General features: G+C 51.2%; 1 protein-coding gene across 1 annotated transcript in view; it reads right to left on the bottom strand.

Annotated features, from left to right (window-relative positions):
• Positions 1–2,145, bottom strand: part of LOC142312918 (uncharacterized) — a 268,596-nt gene extending 266,451 nt beyond the window's left edge. Inside the window, 2 exon segments of the mRNA XM_075351907.1 lie at positions 1,846–1,943; positions 2,028–2,145. Of these exon segments, the coding sequence (XP_075208022.1) occupies positions 1,846–1,943; positions 2,028–2,112 (183 nt within the window). The 5' untranslated portion in view covers positions 2,113–2,145.
• Positions 2,146–21,906: the final 19,761 nt, after the last annotated feature.

Raw genomic sequence — 21,906 nt, 5'->3', positions numbered from 1 at the left:
CAGCCCCCCCCAGGGCCTCTATGTGTCATGCAGCCAGCCCCCCCAGGGTCTCCATGTGTCATGCAGCCAGCCCCCCCAGGGCCTCCATGTGTCATGCAGCCAGCTTCCCCAGGACCTCCATGTGTCATGCAGCCGGCCCCCCCAGGGCCTCCATGTGTCATGCAGCCGGCCCCCCCAGGGCCTCCATGTGTCATGCAGCCAGCCCCCCCAGGGCCTCCATGTGTCATGCAGCCAGCCCCCCCAGGGCCTCCATGTGTCATGCAGCCAGCCCCCCCAGGGCCTCCATGTGTCATGCAGCCAGCCCCCCCCAGGTGTCATGCAGCCAGCCCCCCCAGGGCCTCCATGTGTCATGCAGCCATCCCCCCCAGGGCCTCCATGTGTCATGCAGCCAGTCCCCCCCAGGGCCTCCATGTGTCATGCAGCCAGCCCCCCCAGGGCCTCCCTGTGTCATGCAGCCAGCCCCCAGGGCCTCCCTGTGTCATGCAGCCAGCCCCCAGGAACTCCATGTCTCCATGTGTCATGCAGCCAGCCCCCCCAGGGCCTCCATGTGTCATGCAGCCAGCCTCCCCAGGGCCTCCATGTGTCATGCAGCCAGCCCCCCCCCAGGTGTCATGAAGCCAGCCCCCCCAGGGCCTCCATGTGTCATGCAGCCAGCCCCCCCAGGGCCTCCATGTGTCATGCAGCCAGCCCCCCCAGGGCCTCCATGTGTCATGCAGCCAGCCCCCAGGGCTTCTATGTGTAATGCAGCCTGCCAGCCAGCCCCACCAGGGCCTCCATGTATCATGCAGGCAGCTTCCCTGGGCCTATGTGTGTCATGCAGCCAGCAAAATAAAAAAACAAGTACCTCTCAGCTCCTTCTGACCCCTGCGACTGCGGTAGTTATGCCCCTGCCCCCATATGTCACACACCCTGCTCCCTATACAGCCTGCACCCCCATATCACACACACACCCTGACCCACATATCTCACCCTGCCCGTACCCCAACTTACCCCTCTCAAACACTCTGCACCCTTCACATGCTTCTGTCACAGTCTGCAGCCCTCATATCCCACTCACCCTGCAGCCCCTCCCCTCATGTCCCCTCTTTTCTCATTACCACTCATGTGTTCGAAGTATCTTCTCCTGCTTTCTCCCCGGCATCTTGTGTCTCCTCTCACACAGTCACATGGGCGTGACATCATCGCAGGTCCTGGTAGGGATGGTTTCCATCTGCCGTGCAGGAGCACATCTCCTCTGCAGCAGGTCAGGAATGCCTGGTGGCCTCTCCAGGTCAGGTCAGGGGCCCCTCTGCCCCCCTGCAGACACTGGGCCCCCCTGACTCACAGGCCGGCCCCCTAACGGTCGCGCAGTCGGCCACTACATAGTGGCACTACACATAGGGGCCTGGCAGCCGGCTCTGCAGAGCGGCTGCCGGGCCCCTATAATCCTGCGGGCCCGGTCGCAGTGGCGACCTCTGCGACTGCGATCGTTACGCCCCTGCAAGCGATGTACATTACCGGAGGTAAACCGCGAAATACCGCAGGGAATAACGCAGGAAAACACAGGGAACCGCACAGAATTTGCTGCCTGCGTTATTCCCTGCGGGATTTCACGATTACATTACAGTCAATGGAGTGAAATCCCGCAGCGACGTGCGGAAAGAAGTGACATGCAATTGTTTTTGCTGCGGGAATCCCGCAGCAAAACATGCAGCTGTCAAATTCTGCCTAGTGCGCACAGGATTTTTTTTTCCCATAGGTTTTGCTGGTCATTATTTTGACTCTGCGTCGGGCGGAAGGAACACAAGACCTTCACAACCATCTATACATCATAGGGAGATTTCATGACACCTTCTCTCCATCTACCTGATGATCCTGAGGAACACTGGGATCTTTTTGTTTACAGTCCTGTGGAAGAACAGGATGGGGATATCTCTCTGGTGTTGTCCTCTTACTGGATAGAACTGGAAGGAAACACATAAAGAGACTGAATTCATCCTTTACATACAGATAATTATAGGCCGTGTGTATTTAGTCCTGTCTATTACCTGGTGATGTGAGGGGCTGGGGAACCTCCATCATGACGTCCTTGTATAGATCTTTGTGTCCTTCTAAATACTCCCACTCCTCCATGGAGAAATAGATAGCGACATCCTTACACCGTATAGGAACCTGACACATACAATGATACCGTCATCCCCCGATCCCTTCATAGTGTTACTGTATAATGTCCCAGCATTCCCACCTTTCCAGTCAGCAGCTCAATCATCTTGTAGGTGAGTTCTAGGATCTTCTGGTCATTGATGTCCTCATGTATCAGGGGGTGAGGTGGAGGCCCCGTGATTGGGCTCAGTGGTCTTCCCCATCCCTCAGACACAGGGTCCTGACAGCGCTCACTAGAGGTCTTCTTCACTACTGTGTAATCCTGGTTATGGAGAGACGCAGTAATAAATCTCACTACAGACATTTCCAGAGTCCTCACCTCTCCAGTTCTGTCCATCTGTTATTCCCATAGATAAGAATGATGTAATGTAACGTCATCAGAATCTCTCACCTCTCCAGTAAGCCGGAAGAGGATCTCTAGGGTGAGGTGTAATATCCTCTCCGCCATCTTGTTCCTGTCACTAGCCATCCTTGATGGGTCAATCAGGAGAATTCTCTTATATAGAAGATCTCCACTGAGAGGATCTGATATTGTAGGGACCTGAATGGGGAGATGAGAAAATCTAACATCATAAACAATACAGTGTAATAAAACAGTTACCAGAGATAAGGAAGTAAACATATGAGGAGATATAATGTGTGGTTGTTGTATTCTTAGACCATATACACTGGAACATTAGTTGATTTGCTGACAGTTAGCATGTGCCATTTACGCGCTATTGTTGGTCACTGCTTTGGCCACTGATTGGCTGTGGGAATCACATGTTCATCGAGACTGACTAAAAAATGCAGAGACTGATGGGGACCCAAGCAGTGGTGACACAGGACTTGTGAGGGATCACTGATGTGTTACTATTTTTATTATTCTACAGTATTCAGTTCTTTCTTCTTTACATCTACTAATAAATCCTATATATTTTAGGCCACATACAAAACAATTTAATCAATAAAGAGAATTTTGTTTACTTACCGTAAATTCTTTTTCTTATAGTTCCGACATGGGAGACCCAGACTATGGGTGTATAGCTACTGCCTCCGGAGGACACACAAAGTTACTACACTCAAAACGTGTAGCTCCTCCCTCCTAGCATATACACCCCCTGCTAGCCAGTCCTAGCCAGTTTAGTGCAAAAGCTGAAGGAGGACATCCACCCACAAGTAGAGATAGAGTAAAACCCGGAATAACCGGAGCCTCTGTCTACAACAACAGCCGGTGAAGACACACGGAACAAGAAACTTGCCAACAGGCAATAGGGAGGGTGCTGGGTCTCCCATGTCGGAACTATAAGAAAAAGAATTTACGGTAAGTAAACAAAATTCTCTTTTTCTTCATCGTTCCTTATGGGAGACCCAGACCATGGGACGTCTCAAAGCAGTCCATGGGTGGGAATAAACAGACAACTGAGAAGCAGGAAAACCCAACTTCACAAATGGGCGACAGACACCTGAAAGATGCGTCTGCCGAAGCCCGCGTCTGCCAAAGCAAGAGCATGCCTTGGATAGAGCTTCGAAAAAGTATGCAGACTAATTGGAGCTGCCGTCTGACAGACCTACTGAGCCGTAGCCTGAAAGCCGAAAAGGCACCGACAGGTCTGATCAAATGTGCTCTGATCCCCAGCGGGGAAGGCACTTGAGTACACTTGTAGGCCTCGGAAATGGCCGACCTAAGCTAACGAACAAGGGTCGGCTTAGATGCAGAGAGACCGTTATGCTGAGTAGCAGTCAGTACTAGAGAGAGAGGTGCACCGCCTATAACGGCGGTGCAAGACACCTAGATCCGGGGCGCCCGCACCAGATCCAGGATATGCAACGCTTTCTCAAGCGATGAAGAGGAGCCGGACAAAAGGAAGGCAGGAAAATTGCCCCGGATAAGGTGGAAGCAGTAACCACCTTAGGGAAAAAAGTCCGGAGTCGGACGGAGACCACCTTGTCTTGATGCAAAAGACCAAAAAAGGGGGTGACTCAGAGAGAGTGCAGCCAGAACTCCCTGGCAGGAATTATAGCCACTAGAAAGACTACTTTCTGTGAAAGATGAAACAAAGAAACCTCCCTTAGAAGCGCAAAGGGGGGTTTCCGGGAACCGGGAGAACCGGATTAAGGTCCCAGGGCTCCATAGGCCGCCGGAAAGGCGGAATGATGTGAGACGCGCCCTTAAAAAGGAGCGCACCGGAGCCAGCCGGACGATACGCCGCTGGCCCATACCGCCAGAACGGAGACCTGTCCCCTAATGAGGGATAGTCCTAGCTGTAGACCGGACTGTGGAAGGGACAGGAGGGTCGACAAGGCTAAAAAGGTCCAAGGACACCTTGGAACTCGAGTCATAGCGGAGATGACTTCAGGAAGGATACCAGAAGTCGCCAAGATCCAGGACTCAATAGCCACGCCGTCAATCCGAGAATCCAGAATTCTGACGGAAAAAACGGACCTTCTGAGAAAAGGTCTGGACGGACCGGAAGATGCCATGGCAATCCAACGGACAGAAGGAGCAGGTCAGGATACGAAGCCTGCCTGGGTCAGTCTGTAAGAGAATGACCCGACGGCCCCCTTCCCTGATCTTGTGCAGGGCTCTGGGCAAGAGGTAGAGACGAAGCTGGGATCAAACATGAACCAGTGTGTCTACCGCAAAACCTGCGGATTGTGGACCACGGTTGGACAGCTGAAATAATCTGCCCGCAGTTTTGACATCTAGGATGTGGGCTGCGGATACGGTGGACTAGGAGTCCCTTGTCCAGTGAAGAATGTTGACCAAGATTGCCAGGCGGCTGAGTGGCCCGATCTGGAAATTGATGTAGGAAAACGCTGTAACGTTATCCGACTGAACTCGAATGTGCCTAGCCGCCAACAAATGGTGAAGGCTTAGAGAGCTAGAATGCAGCTCCGATTTCTAGCCCATTGATCTAGAGGGCTGATTCGGACAGAGTCCAAGCGCCCTGCGCTCCGCGGTGGAGATATAATGTTCCCAAGGCGGAAAGACCAGCACCCTGGTGAGAATCACCTGGGACGGGGCCAAGACGGAGCGTCCCTGAGACAGAGTGGTCGAAACCACCCCTGAAAACGAGCCCCAGGTCAGTGGCAAAGCCACCACCCCGTGGAAGGAGGAAGTTCGCGTGTACAGCGGACAACATCCAGTCTCAGAGGGCACAGGAGAAACTGGGCAAGGAATCGCTTCCATTGACGCCACCGTCTGACCAGCACCTGTATTTGGTGTCTGATAGAACGACGTCGACCGCCAGCGGAGGGACTACTTATCGACTAAGAGCGGCTGCACAAGAGCCGACAGTCTCGAATTGCGTTCTTGAGAACCTCTGGTTCGAAGTCAGAGTGGACTTGAACAGAATGACAAGCCACCCGAATAGGTTAGAGTGGCGAGAGTAAGCGAAGTACTCTGCTAAGAGTCTGCACTGGATGAAGGCCTGAGAAGAAGGCCGTCTAGGGCAAACGATCACTGTCAATCCCTAGGGGTGCAGGACCCTAATCACAGCAGCCCCAATGAGAATACTCGAGGGGCCGTGGCCAACCCCAAGGGAAGAGCCACGAATTGGACCACTCTGATGGCAAAACGCAGTCAACGCTGGTGTGAAACTGCGATTGACCGTTGCAGAAAAGCATCTCTGATGCCGAAGGCTGCGAGGGAATTTCCTTGGGTTCTTGATTGATCCGGTGAAAAAAAACACACGGAACAAGACCGAGACTCCATGTGAAAACGCCACACCTGACTATGCTTGAAAAGCTAAAGATCCAGGTCGGAAGGCACCGCCCTCTTCGGGGACTAGAAATAGATTTAAACAAAAATCTCAGAACCGTTCCCAGTCGGGATTCGGTACAATTACTCCATTGGCCTGCAAGAAATGCCACGGCTTATGAGAAGGCGGCGGCCTTGGAGCCGGGAGGAGATAACAGAAAAAATCTGTTTGGCGGGTGGACAGAACTCCATGTTGTGGCCATGGGAGATATAATCCCGCCCCCACTGAACGGAGACGTGTTAGAACCATACGTCGCCAAGTGGAGAGAGCCTGCCACCGACTAGGAGGAGGTTGGCGTGGCTAGATAGCTCGGAGGAAGCTGACTAAGTGGCAGCATCTCCTGCGGTCTTCTGAAGACGCAGCTTCAAGCCAATTGGTTCTATGAACCTGGGCCGAGCTAGAGGACGATCAGATGGAGGAACGGAAACCACCGAAACCTCAACTGATTCCTGCCCTGGACAGGTTCCCTGGTTTAGGTTTTGTGGCAAGGAAGAACTCTCCCCGCCAAGAGCTTCCTAAATTTCATCCACTCGGTTCCGAAGAGACTGGTCTCACCAAAGAGAAGCCCAGCAAGGAAACTCTATAGAGGCATCTGCCCTCCATTTCCGAAGCCACAGGAGCCTGCGGACAGCGAGGAAAGTAGCCAAGACCACCGCCGTGCGGTGTCCAGCATGGCAGACCTAGGCAGAGGATGAAAAGACCGAAGTCTGGAAGTTCAGGCAACCGTTTTGGGCATAGGGTCCCTGTGAGGGAATGCATCTCCTCTGAGGAGCCATCAGCCACTGACATAACGGTCCGGGCAGAGCCACCTGAGGTGAATGAGCCCACTTCTTGACCACTATTGGTGGACAGGGGAAACACAGTCCTCAGAATCACGCTTCATGGGAAGCGCTGTCAGAGCGGACCCTGGGCTGGTCACAGGGACCTGAAAACCGGAGTGGTTAAGGAACACACGTTGTGTTCACCTAGATAAGGTAACTCCGGCGGATTGAGGTCCAGTACAAAATTAATGTACCGTGGGATCCTTATAGAGGTGCCGTCAGCCACTGATACAACTATCCGGGCTGAAAGTCTAGACACCGGAGTGGCCACCCTGGACACTCCTTGACCACCTCTGATGGGAGGGGGAGACAGGCAGCAGAACCCCGTTGTGGGATCAGCAGGACAGGCTGTGGGCTTGGACGCCTGAAAACTGGAGTGGTTAAGGAACACACTCCTCGTCTTGTTAAAGGTATACTGATGCCTTACTGCCAGCGGGGAATACTCCCCTGATACAGGCGAATGGAGGTCCAATCCAAGTATAATGGACGCAATCCAATCAGTCGCATCCGCGTCACCTAGGGACGGATCAAAGTACCTAAAGTAGCGTCCGTGACATCCTCCTCGTCCAATGAGTCAGCTCGTAATCGGAGCTGCGGGACGGGGAGGACAGGGGACCCTACGTCTCCTTGTCAGGAGGACGGGGTCTGAGAGCTTTGCTGAGCGAGCAGAAAGCGCCCTGAGAAGGGGGCTGCATGCTCAGCAGATGCCGGGACAGGCCGACCCCTGGAAAAAAGATTCCCCCAGGGGTCAGCCATCGACCGGAGCAGCTGGAGGGACCCTGAATGAGCCTCCAAGCTGAGGGGCCACAGTGGTTATGAGCTCGGTACAGCCGTACGAGACTACCCGCAGTGGATACTAAAAACAGCCTGCAGCCTCGCTCTGTGAGACATGCTGCAGAGGAGGGGGGCTATTTCTAGAATGTCTAGAATACCCAAGACAGGGGTCAGCCTGGGGAGACTCCAGGCAGAGGCACCACATAAGGACCATTACAGTGTGAGTCCGTGCCGATTCAGGCAATATGAGTTTACATGCAGAACATGTAGAATACAGCCTTGGAGCTTTGCTCCTAGTGTGAGAAATGCTGCTGAGGAGGTTCTATAATAAAGAATTAACTCCCTCAGAATGCCGTGATCCTGTATAAAAGTGCACAACCAGAGGTTGTGACTTATCAGGCCGCTACTGTGAGTGCCCCCTCAGGTTCCAATCCTGGACCCCCAGCCATATATCCACTTCCTCTGCTGCAGAGCAGCCAGCGCCGATCAGCGTACTAAGAACGCTGAGAAAATGGCGCTAGAGTGAGGGGGGAGGGCGGGGGTTAACCTAGGAGCGGGAATCGGAGGGCTAAGGCATGTACAGGGGAGGGAAACATCTCCTCAACAAGGAGTGTCCTCCCCTGTGCAGAGCGGCAGTTGGGCGGCGCTGCAGCGTCCCCCTGCATGACTGACATGCAGGGGAACGAGACGAAACTAGGCCGCGGCTGAAGCCGGGGCCTAGAGTTATACCATGCGGCCGAAAATCAGGCATCATCGGCGCGGTACTCAGTAAAAACTGAGAAACCGGCCGGAAAAACTGTAAAAAGCAGCATTATCAACATAAATCACTGTCCCCTCAATAAAACTCTCCCCGCCTTGTAGAAGGACCCTTGAACAACGTCTCTATACTTAGCTTTGAGACGCAGGGTCCAATCCCTGGTGGGGTGGGGGTCCAGTGCTCCGTCCAGCAGGGTCCTGCCAAAGGGCTGCGGCTGGAGGCCGGTCTCCTGCAAGGCAGTGAGAACCGTGTTGGCTCTAACTTCAAGCCAGAGCCCATAAGGGATGGTGAAGGAGCACGGCATGAAGGGATTTCTGCCCTGAAGTCAACCTTAACAGCACTGCCGCCAGGGGAGTGTGAAGGGACATGCCGGGGGTCCAGTGGACCCGCTTTTCTTCCAAATCTTTAGAAAAATGAAAAATCAAAAAAGGATGCATGTGTGTGTGTGATCCTCCTGACACAAAGCTTGAAAACTGGCTAGGACTGGCTAGCAGGGGGTGTATATGCTAGGAGGGAGGAGCTACACGTTTTGAGTGTAGTAACTTTGTGTGTCCTCCGGAGGCAGTAGCTATACACCCATGGTCTGGGTCTCCCATAAGGAACGATGAAGAAATAATGTGTCCAAATAGTACAAACAGATTAGTATTTAGTGTTACCCATTGAAAATATCAGAAGAGTTCATCTGCCTATCAATGTAGTTAAGCCTGCTTTACACGGTACGATCTATCGTGCAATTTCACGATCGATCGTACACGCCCCCGTCGTTTGTGAGTCACGGGCAATTAGTTGGCCGTGGCGCACAAAGTCGTTAACCCCCGTCACACGTACTTACCTGCTGTGCGACGTCACTGTGGGCGGCAAACATCCTCTTCCTGAAGGGGGAGGGACGTACGGCGTCACAGCGACGTCACACAGCGGCCGGCCAATAGAAGGGGAGGGGCGGAGATGAGCGGGACGTAAACATCCCGCCCACCTCCTTCCTTCCGCATAGCCGGCGGGTGCCGCGGGACGGAGGCAAGCTGCTGTTCATCATTCCCGGGGTGTCACACGGAGCGGCGTGTGCTAGCCCGGGAACGATGAGCAACCGGCGCCATTTTAATTAAACGAGATTATGAAACCGAGCGACGAGTACACGACGAACGATTTGTGAGCAATACTGCGTCGCTCAGAGGTGTTACACAACCCGACGTAACAAGCAATGCCGGATGTGCGTCACAAAAACCGTGACCCCGACGATCTATCGCACGATAGATCATCTCATGTAAAGCACCCTTTAGTTGTAGGTAAGAAAGCTCTAAGTGATCACTCAGAAAATGAAATATAACATGTAAGAAATATTTGTTGGAAAAAGTAACGTCCCCTGAGGAAGAGATACGAAACACATGTAAGGGTAATAGGACACTTTAACCTGCCTTAAACCTATCACTAATTTCTAACTGCATGTAAAAGGTAAAAACATATGTATTTTTACTATGTTTGGCAACACTAGATTGTCTGTGCACGATCTACTGTAGCATTATGCATGATAGTTACAAGTGAAAAGGTTTTGGTACCGTGTTAGACAGTTGAAACATTATTGAATGTTCTCAGTGAGAGGAACAAGTGTTCCTCTCACTGAGAACATTCAATAAATTATGCATGATACACACAGAGTAACTAGTGTTGTCTTTATGCTACTACGATCTAGTATATACTTAAACACTAGAAGTCCCAGAGAGGGGTCATTTAACATTTCTACCTTTGGAACCCAGAGACGGGTCAAATGACCTGAAGGATTTTAGCTAACATCCTATAATCACCGTCTTTTGTTCTGTAATTAAGGCCATTACTGTCGCACCACAGGAGGTTGTTGTTTTCCATTGAGTTTAGCCGTTTAGTTTCTAGTTAGTTCTATTCAGTTTATTGTATTTGGTCATTTGACCCTCTTTCGGGACTTCAGGGGGGAGCTCGAAATTTCTGGGACTTCTAGTGTTAAAGAAAAAAAGTAATTTTTAGCTCACCCTGCATGCAAGTGTTGAAGAGATCCACAGAAGGTGCAATTAACCCGGGCGGTGCAGGAATCAATGGATACCAGGAATCCAGTGCATTCACAGAAAAAGGATAACACAAAGGATTAAACATACACATTAAAAAAAACCTCTCTGGAAGGGACACACAAAGGACCTGCTAACAAATACAGTATATACTAGATCAGAAAAAGGGCAGGTAGTCCAGGAACACGTCCAGTGATAAAATCAATTCTTTAATCCATACGTTTAAAAAGGTCTAGTACATGATAACATGAGTCCATGCTGCATGGTAGGGATCGCTTACGCGTTTCAGACTATACAGTCCTATACAGCATGAGTAAGGACTGTATAGTCCAAAACGCGCAAGCGATCCCTACCTTGGGGCATGGACTCATTTTATCGTGTACTAGACCTTTTTAAACGTATGGAATAAAGAATTGGTTTTATCACTGGATGTGTTGCTGGATTACCTGCCCTTTTTCTGATCTAGTATATACTGTATTTGTTAGCAGTTCCTTCGTACACACCCTTCCAGAGAGACTTCTTTTAATGTGTATGTTTAATCCTTTGTGTTATTTTTTTTTTCCAAAAATGGTGGGCGGCGAGCGGCAGAGCGTTGCAGGCGGGTGGGCGTGCGGCAGAGCGCTGCAGTCGGGCGGGCGTTGCATGTGAGCGTGCGGCAGAGCATTTCTGGTACAGGACATGCAGAGCGCTATGTGGGGAGCACTGTGCAGCTTTCTTTGGTGACACTTTAGACATATTAAAAATAGTAAGCAAAAAAACATTCAGGTCGTCGATACTCGGATTCAATCCTGTTAGGAGTGCACAGATGGTAGAGGTTACCAATGATACAGATGAAAAACATATAGGAAATTCCAGTGCAGTCCTGTAGTATTCTTTAAAAATTCATTCTTTATTCAGTATTAATCCTTAAAATACATAGGCAGGACATCCAGTTGAAATAACGTGCCCGTGTTAGAGTGACGCATTTCGACTGTGTCTTATTCATGGTCTCCAAGAATAAGACACTGTCGAAACGCGTCGCTTTGACCCAGGCACGTTATTTCAACTAGATGTCCTGCCTATGTATTTTATGGATTAATACTGAATAAAGAATTAATTTTTAAAGAATACTACAGGACTGCACTGGAATTTCCTTTATTTTAGACATATTAGGATCACTTTGCGGTCCCCAACAACATGGCTCCGCACTGTGATCCTAAACTTCATTTTCCCTTATATTTTTGGAAACACCCATATTGGGAGCGGGAGGTGACATCACACACATGGGAGCAGATTCCACCCACTTTTACTGCAGTTGTAATGTGAGCTAGTTCTACAGTAGTTCTACAGTAGGATTTCAGCAGCTGCTCCCCCTAATATGTAAGAGTGGAAAATATCAAACTTTTAAATTTTTTTTATTTTATATTTTGCTCAATTAGAATTCCATGGAACATAAGTCTTAGGGGGGCTTTGCACGTTGCGACATCGCTACTGCGATATCGTCAGGGTCAAATCGAAAGTGACGCACATCCGACGCCAGTAACGACGTCGCAACGTGTAAAGCCTAGATGCACCAATAAACGATCGCAAAAGCGTCGTAAATCGGTGATCTGTGTAGTGTCGGTCATTTCCATAATTTCGCTGCAGCGACAGATACGATGTTGTTCCTCGTTCCAGCAGCAGCACACATCGCTGTGTGTGAAGCCGCAGGAGCGAGGAACATCTCCTTACCTGCCTCCAGCAGCTATGCGGAAGAAAGGAGGTGGGTGGGATGTTTACGTCCCGCTCATCTTCGCCCCTCCGCTTCTATTGGCTGCCTGCCGTGTGATGTCGTTGTGACGCCACACGACCCGCCCCCTTAGGAAGGAGGCGGGTCGCCGTCCAGAGCGACCTCGCAGGGCAGGTAAGTGCATGTGAAGCTGCAGTAGCGATAATGTTCGCTACGGTAGCTATCACAAGATATCGCATGTGCGACGGGTGCGGGTACTATCGCGCTCGGCATCGCTATCATCGGCTAGCCATGTCGCAACGTGCAAAGCCCCCCTTAAGCACTAAACTGTACACAAAGGATGGGAAATCTTCCATAAGGAAAGCCTTAATGCGCAAGGAACTAACAATACCTAAAAGGAAGAAAAATGGGAAAGACTTAAAGAAACTAGGTTGGATGACTAAAAAATTACATCACCAGCTTAAAAAGAAAAAGGAAACATACAGCAAGTGGAAGATGGGGGTTATACCTAGGGAAAAATACATGGCAGTTTACAGACTCAGCAAGACAATCGTTAAAGGAGCTAAGGCCGAACACGAATTGAGACTTGCAAAAGAGGCCAAGAGTAAGGTAAAAGGATTTTGGGGGTATGTTAAAAGTAAAAGAAAAGTGAAAGAGACCATAGGAGTCCTGCAGACTCAAAAAGGTAAAACAGTCAACAAGGTGGAACAGCAGGTGGAGATACTAAATTCGTATTTCGTATCTGTCTTCTCCCAAAAAACGAATGCAAGTGTCGCGGGCGGAGGGGCCGCGCTCGCTACGCTCGGGTCCGGGGTTTTCTGCTGCTCAGTGGCTTGAGCGGTGGGCCGGACCCGGGGACTCGAGCGGCGCTCCTCGCCCACGAATGAAAAGGGAAGTTGGGTGGGTTGGTTGTTTTTGGGGAGATAGTTTGTGACGCCACCCAGGGGCTGTGGTGATGATGGGCACCACCGCTGCTGGTGACGGGTCTCCCGGGACCAATGGCGGGGAGCAGCTAGGTGTTGACCCCTCCGTGGGTAGGGGCGGTGTGTCCCGGGGCCCGGTGGGAGGAAGGCTGCAGGGCGCAGTGCTGCGGTGCGGTGCCTGATGGCACTGTTGTACTCACAATTAAACCACAGAGTCACTGGTAAACTAGAAACTGCTGATGTCCGCAGCCTTCAGTACGGAGGGTGTTTAAGTCCCACACACGGTGCAGCAGACCCCTGTTCTTTCCCTGCAGCCAGATGCCTCTTTCTCCATTCTTTCTTTCCTCCTCGGCCGAGAACGGGGAGTCCACTCCCCTGCAGTGATCCGGGATCTCCTTCGATACCGGCGGGCCACTACCCTGCCCCAGTCTCCTCAAGTCCCTTTCTCACTAACAGCCTGTCCCGGCCCTTTTGGAGCACGCTTCTGTAGCAGCCCGGGAGCTACAACTCCGGACTCCTCTCCTCTCCCTCTCCTCTCACACTCTGCTCCAGCCCCTCCCCTGCTGCTCTGTTTTGCTCTTAGGCTATGTGCGCACGTTGCGTACTAGCCCTGCAGAAATTTCTGCAGCGATCTGAAGAGCAAACGTGCGCTTAAAATCGCTGCAGAAAATGTCCGTAGAGAAAAAAAAAAAAGCCGATTCCATGCGCTCTGCCTGCAGCTCCTGCCATAGACAGAGCAGGGGCTGCCGGCAAAGCGCACGGAAGAAGTGACATGTCACTTCTTAGAACGCGCGCTTCGGGCAGCAGTCGAAGCGCTGCACTCTAATACGCCACGTGTGCACGGCTCCTGCATAATCTCCATAGATTATGCAGGGGACGCAGGATGCATGCAGTTACTGCATGTAATTATGCTATGTGCGCACATAGCCTTACACTGGGGGGGGGGTGTCTGTCCTGCTGCACTGGTGTGGGATCAGGTTACCAAGGAGAATGGCCTGCACTTTGCTGGATTTCTGCAGGCTCTCTCACACCCTGGTTTTGCCAGGGCGTCACACAAGCATCAACAATAATCATGATAGATGTGATGGTCAGGAGGAGTCCAAAGGATTGATATTAGAACACTTTGCCAAGTTGAAGGAAACAAAGTCCCCAGGTTCAGATTATTTACACCCTAGAGTCGTGAAAGAGATAGCTGAGGAAATAATAGTACCGCTTGCCATAATCTTCAATAAGTCATTGGAAACAGGAAATGATCAAGTACGGAATTGACAGAAAATCAGATTGAGTCAGAACTGGCTTTATAATCGGTCACAAGGAGTAATACTGAATGGTTGCACATCAACCTGGAGGAAAGTTAAAAGTGGGGTACCGCAAGGCTCTGTGCTGGGGCCAGTGCTGTTTAATATCTTTATAAATTATCTGGACAACGGAATTATTGGGGAACTCATAAAATTTGCAGATGATACTAAGATAGGAGGAGTTGGCAACACTAGAGAGGAAAAAGATTGTATTCAAAAGGATCTAGACACACTAAGAACAATGGGCCGAGGAGAACAGAATATTGTTTAAAAGGAACAAATGCAAAATCCTACATCTGGGTAAAAGAAGTGTAAAAAGCATATATAGTATGGGAGGAATAGAACTAGGTGATAGCAGCGAGGAAAAGGACTTGGGCATAATAGTGGATCCCAGATTCAACATGAGCCAACAGTGCGGAGCTGCAGCTAAAAAGGCCAACAAAAGACTGGGATATATCTAGACAAGCATTGAATCTAGATCAAGAGAGGCAATTATTTCCCTATTCTCTGCCCTGTTCAGACCCCACCTGGAATACTGTGTACAGTTCTGGGCACCTCAATTCAAGAAAGACATCGATATATTGGAGCAAGTCCAGAGAAGAGCAACCAAGATGGTAGAAGGTCTGCAAACCATGTCATATGAAGACTGGCTAAAAGATCTAGGAATGTTTAGTTTTCAAAGGAAAAGGCTGAGAGGAGACTTAATAGTGGTCTACAATTATCTGAAAGGTATCGGCATCTGCAATACTGCAGGAGATATTCGTTAAACAAGAAATGACAAAAAACTACTTCATGATGAGGATGACATCTTCATTTTCTACTATGTTCCTATAAACATATTTGTCCTGAGTCCGTCACTGACTACATCACCACCAGCCATGTCGGGGTTAGGGTACTTTCACACTTGCGTTCAGCGCAGTCCGTCACTATGGAGAATAGCGCAGTCCGTTAACACACTGCGCTATTCTCCATAGACTTGTATTGACGACGCACTGTAACGCAAGTGTCAGCGTTGCATCCGCTGGACGACGCAGCGTCATTATTTTGACGCTGCGTCTGGCGGAAGGAACGCAGCATGTAACTTTTTTTGAGCGGCGGAAACCTTTATTTTTCACTGCGCATGCTCATTTTTTTTTATTTTTTTTTTTTAAATCACAGAAACTTTATTTTGTTTCTCGGTGGCCGAAGGTTCAGCTGAGCGCCCGGCCGCCGGCATGTGAGAGCCCTCAGCTAAGCGCCCGGCCGCCGGCATGTGAGAGCTCTCAGCTGAGCGCCCGGCCGCCGGCATGTGAGAGCTCTCAGCTGAGCGCCCGGCCGCCGGCATGTGAGAGCGCTCAGCTGAGCGCCCGGCCGCCGGCATGTGAGAGTGCTCAGCTGAGCGCCCGGCCGCCGGCATGTGAGAGCTCTCAGCTGAGCGCCCGGCAGCCGGCTATTGAGAGCGATCAGCTGAGCGCCCGGCCGCTGGGTGATCAGCTGATCGTTCACAATAGTCTGCTGCCGTTAAAACTGTAACGAAGAAAAAAAAAAAAGCTTTCCGTTGTTTTGTACGATCTGTTGCGCTATTATATGCAACGCATCCATTGCATCTGTCACACAACGCAATGCAACGGATGCTGTTCAACGCAAGTGTGAAACTAGCCTAACTGTGGTGTCACCTGCCAACGAGAAATAATATGTGTGAGTGTAAAAAACAATAAGCCTTACTTTTCTAATTATTAGATCGGCTGCTTTATACTGTAACTACATAGTATATATCGGTGTTTGTACAGCTCAGTAAATGTGGAAGCCTCCCCCTATGTGTATTGGGAAAGCCTTTGGCACCTCACCTATCTCTTGTTCTGCACTATACATTAATATTTTATTAATGTACTAACTTGGTGGTTATATGGCTCTACTTTTCTTTTGGTTTATGGACCTTCATTAAATGTATCATATACGGCCCTCCTGTAGGGGATGAGGAGGTGCCAGTGTAGGGTTCCAATACGTCCGTAGTAGTAATAAAACCAAGCACTGCAGCCAATGCTTTGCAAAATTGAGTACTAGATTTTGGCGGGTTGGCGGTACTGAGGGAACATTACACTGTGTGGGGGGATGGCGGTACTGAGGGAACATTATACTGTGTGAGGGGATGGCGGTACTGAGGGAACATTACACTGTGTGGGGGGATGTGGCTGCTGAGGGAACATTACACTGTTTGGGGGGATGGCGGTACTGTGGAATTATTACACTGTGAGGGGAGATGGTGGTACTGTGGGAACATTATACTGTGTGTGGGGGAGATGGTGGTACTGTGGGAACATTATACTGTGTGGGGGGATGGAGGTGCTGTGGGAACATTATACTGTGTGTGGGGGGATGGCAGTACTGTGGGAACATTATACTGTGTGTGGGGGGGTGGTGGTACTGTCGGAACATTATACTGTGTGGAAGGATGGCAGTACTGTGGGAACATTATACTGTGTGGGAGGATAGCAGTACTATGGGAACATTATACTGTGTGAGGGGATGGAGGTACTGTGGGTACATTATACTATATGTGGGGGAGATGGTGGGACTGTGGGAACATTATACTGTGTGGGGGGATGGAGGTGCTGTGGGAACATTATACTGTGCGTGGGGGGATGGTGGTACTGTGGGAACATTACATTGTGTGTGTGTGGGAGATGGTGGTAGTGTGGGAACATTATACTGTGTGTGGGGGATGGCAGTACTGTGGGGAGATTATACTGTGTGTGGGGACATGGCGGTACTGTGGGGAGATTATACTATGTGTGGGGGCATGGCGGTACTGTGGGAACATTATACTGTGTGTGTGTGGGGGCATGGCGGTACTGTGAGAACATTATACTGTGTGTGGGGATGGCGGTACTGTGGGGAGATTATACTGTGTGTGGGGGCATGGTGGTACTGTGAGAACATTATACTGTGTGGGGGGATGGCAGTACCGCGAGAACATTATACGGTGTGTGGGGATGGCCGTACTATGGGAACATTATACTGTGTGTGAGAGGATGGAGGTACTGTGGGCACATTATACTGTGTGAAGGGAGATGGTGGTACTGTGAGAACATTATACTGTGTGAGGGGATGGCGGTAATGTGGGAACATTACACTGTGTGGGGGGATGGCAGTACTGTGGTAACATTATAGGCCCCTTTCAGACGTCCGTGTTTCAGGTACGTGTGAGATCCGTTTTTAACACGGATGCCACACGTACGCATGTTATTTTATGCTGTTACTCACATGGTCATGTTTTCACATGGACCATGTGACTGGCCCCGCACGCACATATGTCCGTTGTTTCTCGGGCAGCACAAGTGTCACACGGATGGCACACTGATGTGATCCATGTGACATCAGTGTGACACATACCGGAGAAAACACGGGTCTTTGAAAAAAAGAGAATTTTGTTTACTTACCGTAAATTCTTTTTCTTATAGTTCCGACATGGGAGACCCAAACCATGGGTGTATAGCTACTGCCTCCGGAGGACACACAAAGTACTACACTCAAACGTGTAGCTCCTCCCTCCGGCTATATACACCCCCTGGATGACAATCTACCCAGTTCAGTGCAAAAGCTGAAGGAGGACATCCACCCATAAGTAGAGAAAGAGTAAACTCGGAAAGACCAGAACTCTGTCTACTAACAACAGCCGGTGAAACACACGGAACAAAAAACTGCCAACAGGCAACAGGGAGGGTGCTGGGTCTCCCATGTCGGAACTATAAGAAAAAGAATTTACGGTAAGTAAACAAAATTCTCTTTTTCTTTATCGTTCCTTATGGGAGACCCAAACCATGGGACGTTCCAAAGCAGTCCATGGGCGGGAAATAAACCAAACTGAGAAGTAGGAAAACCTAACTTCACAAATGGGCGACAGCCGCCTGAAGAATGCATCTGCCCAAGCTCGCATCTGCCGAAGCATGAGCATGCACCTGGTAGTGCTTCGAGAAAGTGTGCAGACTGGACCATGTGGCAGCCTGACAAACCTGCTGAGCCGTAGCCTGGTGCCTGAAAGCCCAGGAGGCACCGACAGCTCTGGTCGAGTGCGCCTTAATCCCCGGCGGGGGAGGCACCTGAGAACACTGGTAGGCATCGGAGATAGCCGACCTGATCCAACGAGCTAGAGTCGGTTTAGAAGCAGCGAGACCCTTGCGCTGACCAGTGGTTAGCACAAAAAGAGATGTGCACCGCCTAAAAACAGCGGTGCGTGACACATAGATTCGGAGCGCCCGCACCAAATCCAAGGAGTGCAACGCCTTCTCAAAGCGATGCACCGGGGCCGGACAAAGAGAAGGTAATGAAATGTCCTGGTTAAGGTGGAAAGGAGACACCACCTTAGGGAGAAAGTCCGGAGTCGGACGAAGAACCACCTTGTCTTGGTGGAACACCAAAAAGGGGGATTCTGAAGAGAGCGCAGCCAAATCCGAAACTCTCCTGAGAGAAGTTATGGCTACTAGAAAGACAACTTTCTGTGAAAGTCTAGACAAGGGAACTTCCCTGAGAGGCTCAAAGGGGGGTTTCTGTAAGGCCGTGAGGACCAGATTAAGGTCCCAGGGATCCAAAGGCCGCCGGTAAGGAGGAATGATGTGAGATGCGCCCTGCATGAAGGTGCGCACCTGAGCCAGTCGGGCGATACGCCGCTGGAACAATACCGACAGAGCCGACACCTGTCCCTTAAGGGAATTAAGGGACAGTCCTAGCTGTAGACCGGACTGTAGAAAAGACAGGATGGTCGGCAAGGAGAACGGCCAAGGGGCATGGCCGGACGAACGACACCAGGACAGGAAAATTTTCCAAGTCCTGTGGTAAATCTTGGCCGAGGAAGACTTCCGAGCATGGTGGAGATGACCTCAGAGGGAATGCCTGAAGCCGTCAGGATCCAGGACTCAAGAGCCACGCCGTCAATCTGAGAGCCGCAGAATTCTGGCGGAAGAACGGACCTTGAGAGAGAAGGTCTGGGCGGTCCGGGAGACGCCACGGCACCTCTACGGACAGACTGAGCAGGTCTGGGTACCACGCTCGCCTGGGCCAGTCCGGAGCAATGAGCATGACTCGACGGCCCTCCATTCTGATCTTGCGCAGAACCCTGGGTAAGAGCGCTAGAGGGGGAAACACATAGGCCAGACGGAACTGAGACCAATCTTGAACCAGTGCGTCTGCTGCAAAGGCTTGAGGATCGTGGGTGCGAGCCACGTAAACTGGAACCTTGTTGTTGTGCCGGGATGCCATTAGATCTACCTCTGGAGTGCCCCACTTGCGGCAGAGTGATTTGAACACTGCCGGATGCAGAGCCCACTCTCCGCCGTCTACGGTTTGACGGCTGAGATAATCGGCCTCCCAGTTTTCCACGCCTGGGATGTGGACTGCAGATATGGTGGACTTCGAGTCCTCCGTCCACTGGAGGATTCGTTGAACCTCCAGCATCGCCAGACGGCTGTGAGTCCCGCCCTGGTGATTGATGTAGGCAACCGCTGTCGCGTTGTCTGACTGGACTCGGATGTGCTTGCCCACCAACAGGTGGTGAAAGGCTAGGAGAGCTAGAAACACAGCTCTGATCTCCAGCACATTGATTGAGAGGGCTGATTCGGACAAAGTCCAAGTGCCCTGTGCTCGGTGATGGAGAAATACTGCTCCCCAACCGGAGAGACTGGCATCCGTGGTGAGGATTACCCAGGACGGAGTCAGGAAGGAGCGTCCCTGTGACAGAGAGAGGGGCCGAAGCCACCACTGAAGAGAGCTCCTGGTTCGTGGCGACAGAGCCACCAGCCTGTGCAAGGAAGAGATCCGCTTGTCCCAACAGCGGAGGATGTCCAGCTGCAGGGGACGCAGATGGAACTGGGCAAAGGGAACCGCTTCCATTGACGCCACCATCTGACCCAGCACCCGCATGAGGTGTCTGATGGAATGACGGCGGTGCCTCAGCAGAGAGCGTACCGCCAGACGAAGAGACTGCTGTTTGACTAAGGGCAGCTTCACAAGTGCCGGCAGAGTCTCGAATTGCATCCCTAGGTACTCGAGTTTCTGGGTTGGAATCAGAGTGGACTTGGGCAAATTGACAAGCCACCCGAACTGGACTAGAGTGGCGAGAGTGAGCGAGACACCCCGCTGGCAGTCTGCACTGGATGAGGCCTTGACTAGAAGGTCGTCCAGGTAAGGAATTACTGCCAACCCCTGGAGGTGCAGGACCGCAACCACTGCTGCCATGACCTTGGTGAATACTCGAGGGGCCGTGGCTAGGCCGAAGGGGAGAGACACGAATTGGAAATGTTCCTCTCCTATTGCAAAGCGTAGCCAACGCTGGTGCGAAACCGCAATAGGAACATGCAGATAGGCATCTCTGATGTCGATGGATGCTAGAAAATCTCCTTGGGTCATTGAGGCAATGACCGATCTCAGGGATTCCATGCGAAAGTGCCGCACCTGAACGTGCTTGTTGAGACGCTTGAGATCCAGGATGGGCCGGAAGGAACCGTCCTTTTTGGGGACTAGAAAGAGGTTTGAGTAGAAACCGCTGAACCGTTCCCGGGCGGGAACCGGAACAATTACACCGTTGGCCTGCAGGGATGCCACGGCCTGAGAGAAGGCGGCGGCTTTGGAGCAGGGGGGGGTGGACAGAAAAAATCTGTTTGGCGGGCTGGAAGAAAATTCTATCCTGTAGCCGTGGGAGATGATATCCCGCACCCACTGATCGGAGACGTGTTGAAACCACACGTCGCCAAAGTGGGAGAGCCTGCCACCGACCAAGGACGTTGCTGGCGTAGCCAGATAGTCAAGAGGAGGCTGCCTTAGTGGCAGCGGCTCCTCCGGCCTTTTGAGGACGCGGCTTTGCGCGCCAGTTGGGTTTACGATCCTTGGCTGCGGTAGTGGACGAGGTCGAGGGCTTAGAGGCTGACCAGTTAGAGGAACGAAAGGAACGAAAATTCGATTGGTTCCTGCTCTGGACCGGTTTCCTGACCTTAGTTTGCGGCAAGGAAGTACTCTTTCCGCCAGTAGCTTCCTTAATTATGTCATCCAGCTGTTCTCCAAACAGCCGGGACCCAGCAAAAGGGAGACTCGCAAGGTACTTCTTAGAGGAAGCGTCTGCTTTCCACTCTCGAAGCCACAAGATCCTGCGGATCGCGAGGGAGTTAGCGGAGGCCACCGCCGTGCGGTGAGAAGCCTCCAGGATGGCAGACATGGCGTAGGATGCAAAAGCCGAAGCTTGAGGAGTTAAGGCATCCATCTCAGGAATAGAGTCTCTGGTGAGTGAATGCATCTCCGCCAGAGAGGCAGAGACTGCCTTAAGAGCCCATACTGCCGCAAAAGACGGGGAGAACGAGGCTCCTGCCGCCTCATATACAGACTTGGCCAGAAGGTCAACCTGGCGGTCAGTGGGGTCTTTAAGAGAAGTGCCATCAGCCACAGCTACGACTGTGCGGGCTGAGATTCTGGACACCGGAGGGTCTACCTTTGGGGACTGGGCCCATTCCTTAACCACATCTGGTGGAAAAGGAAAACGGTCATCTGAACTACGCTTCAGAAAGCGTTTGTCAGGACAGGCCCTGGGCTTGTTAACAGTGGTCTGAAAGCTGGAGTGGTTAAAAAACATACTTTTAGCTTTCTTAGGTGAGGTAAACTGGTGTACCTCTACCAGAGAGGGTTGTTCGTCTGACTCTGGTGGGTTGAGGTTCAGAACGGAGTTAATGGACGCAATCAAGTCAC

This window comes from Anomaloglossus baeobatrachus, chromosome 5, assembly GCF_048569485.1.
Source record: "Anomaloglossus baeobatrachus isolate aAnoBae1 chromosome 5, aAnoBae1.hap1, whole genome shotgun sequence".
In the NCBI taxonomy this organism is placed as follows: domain Eukaryota; kingdom Metazoa; phylum Chordata; class Amphibia; order Anura; family Aromobatidae; genus Anomaloglossus; species Anomaloglossus baeobatrachus.
The sequence above is the reverse complement of the archived record's forward strand: the minus strand, read 5'-3'. Positions and strand labels throughout refer to the sequence as shown.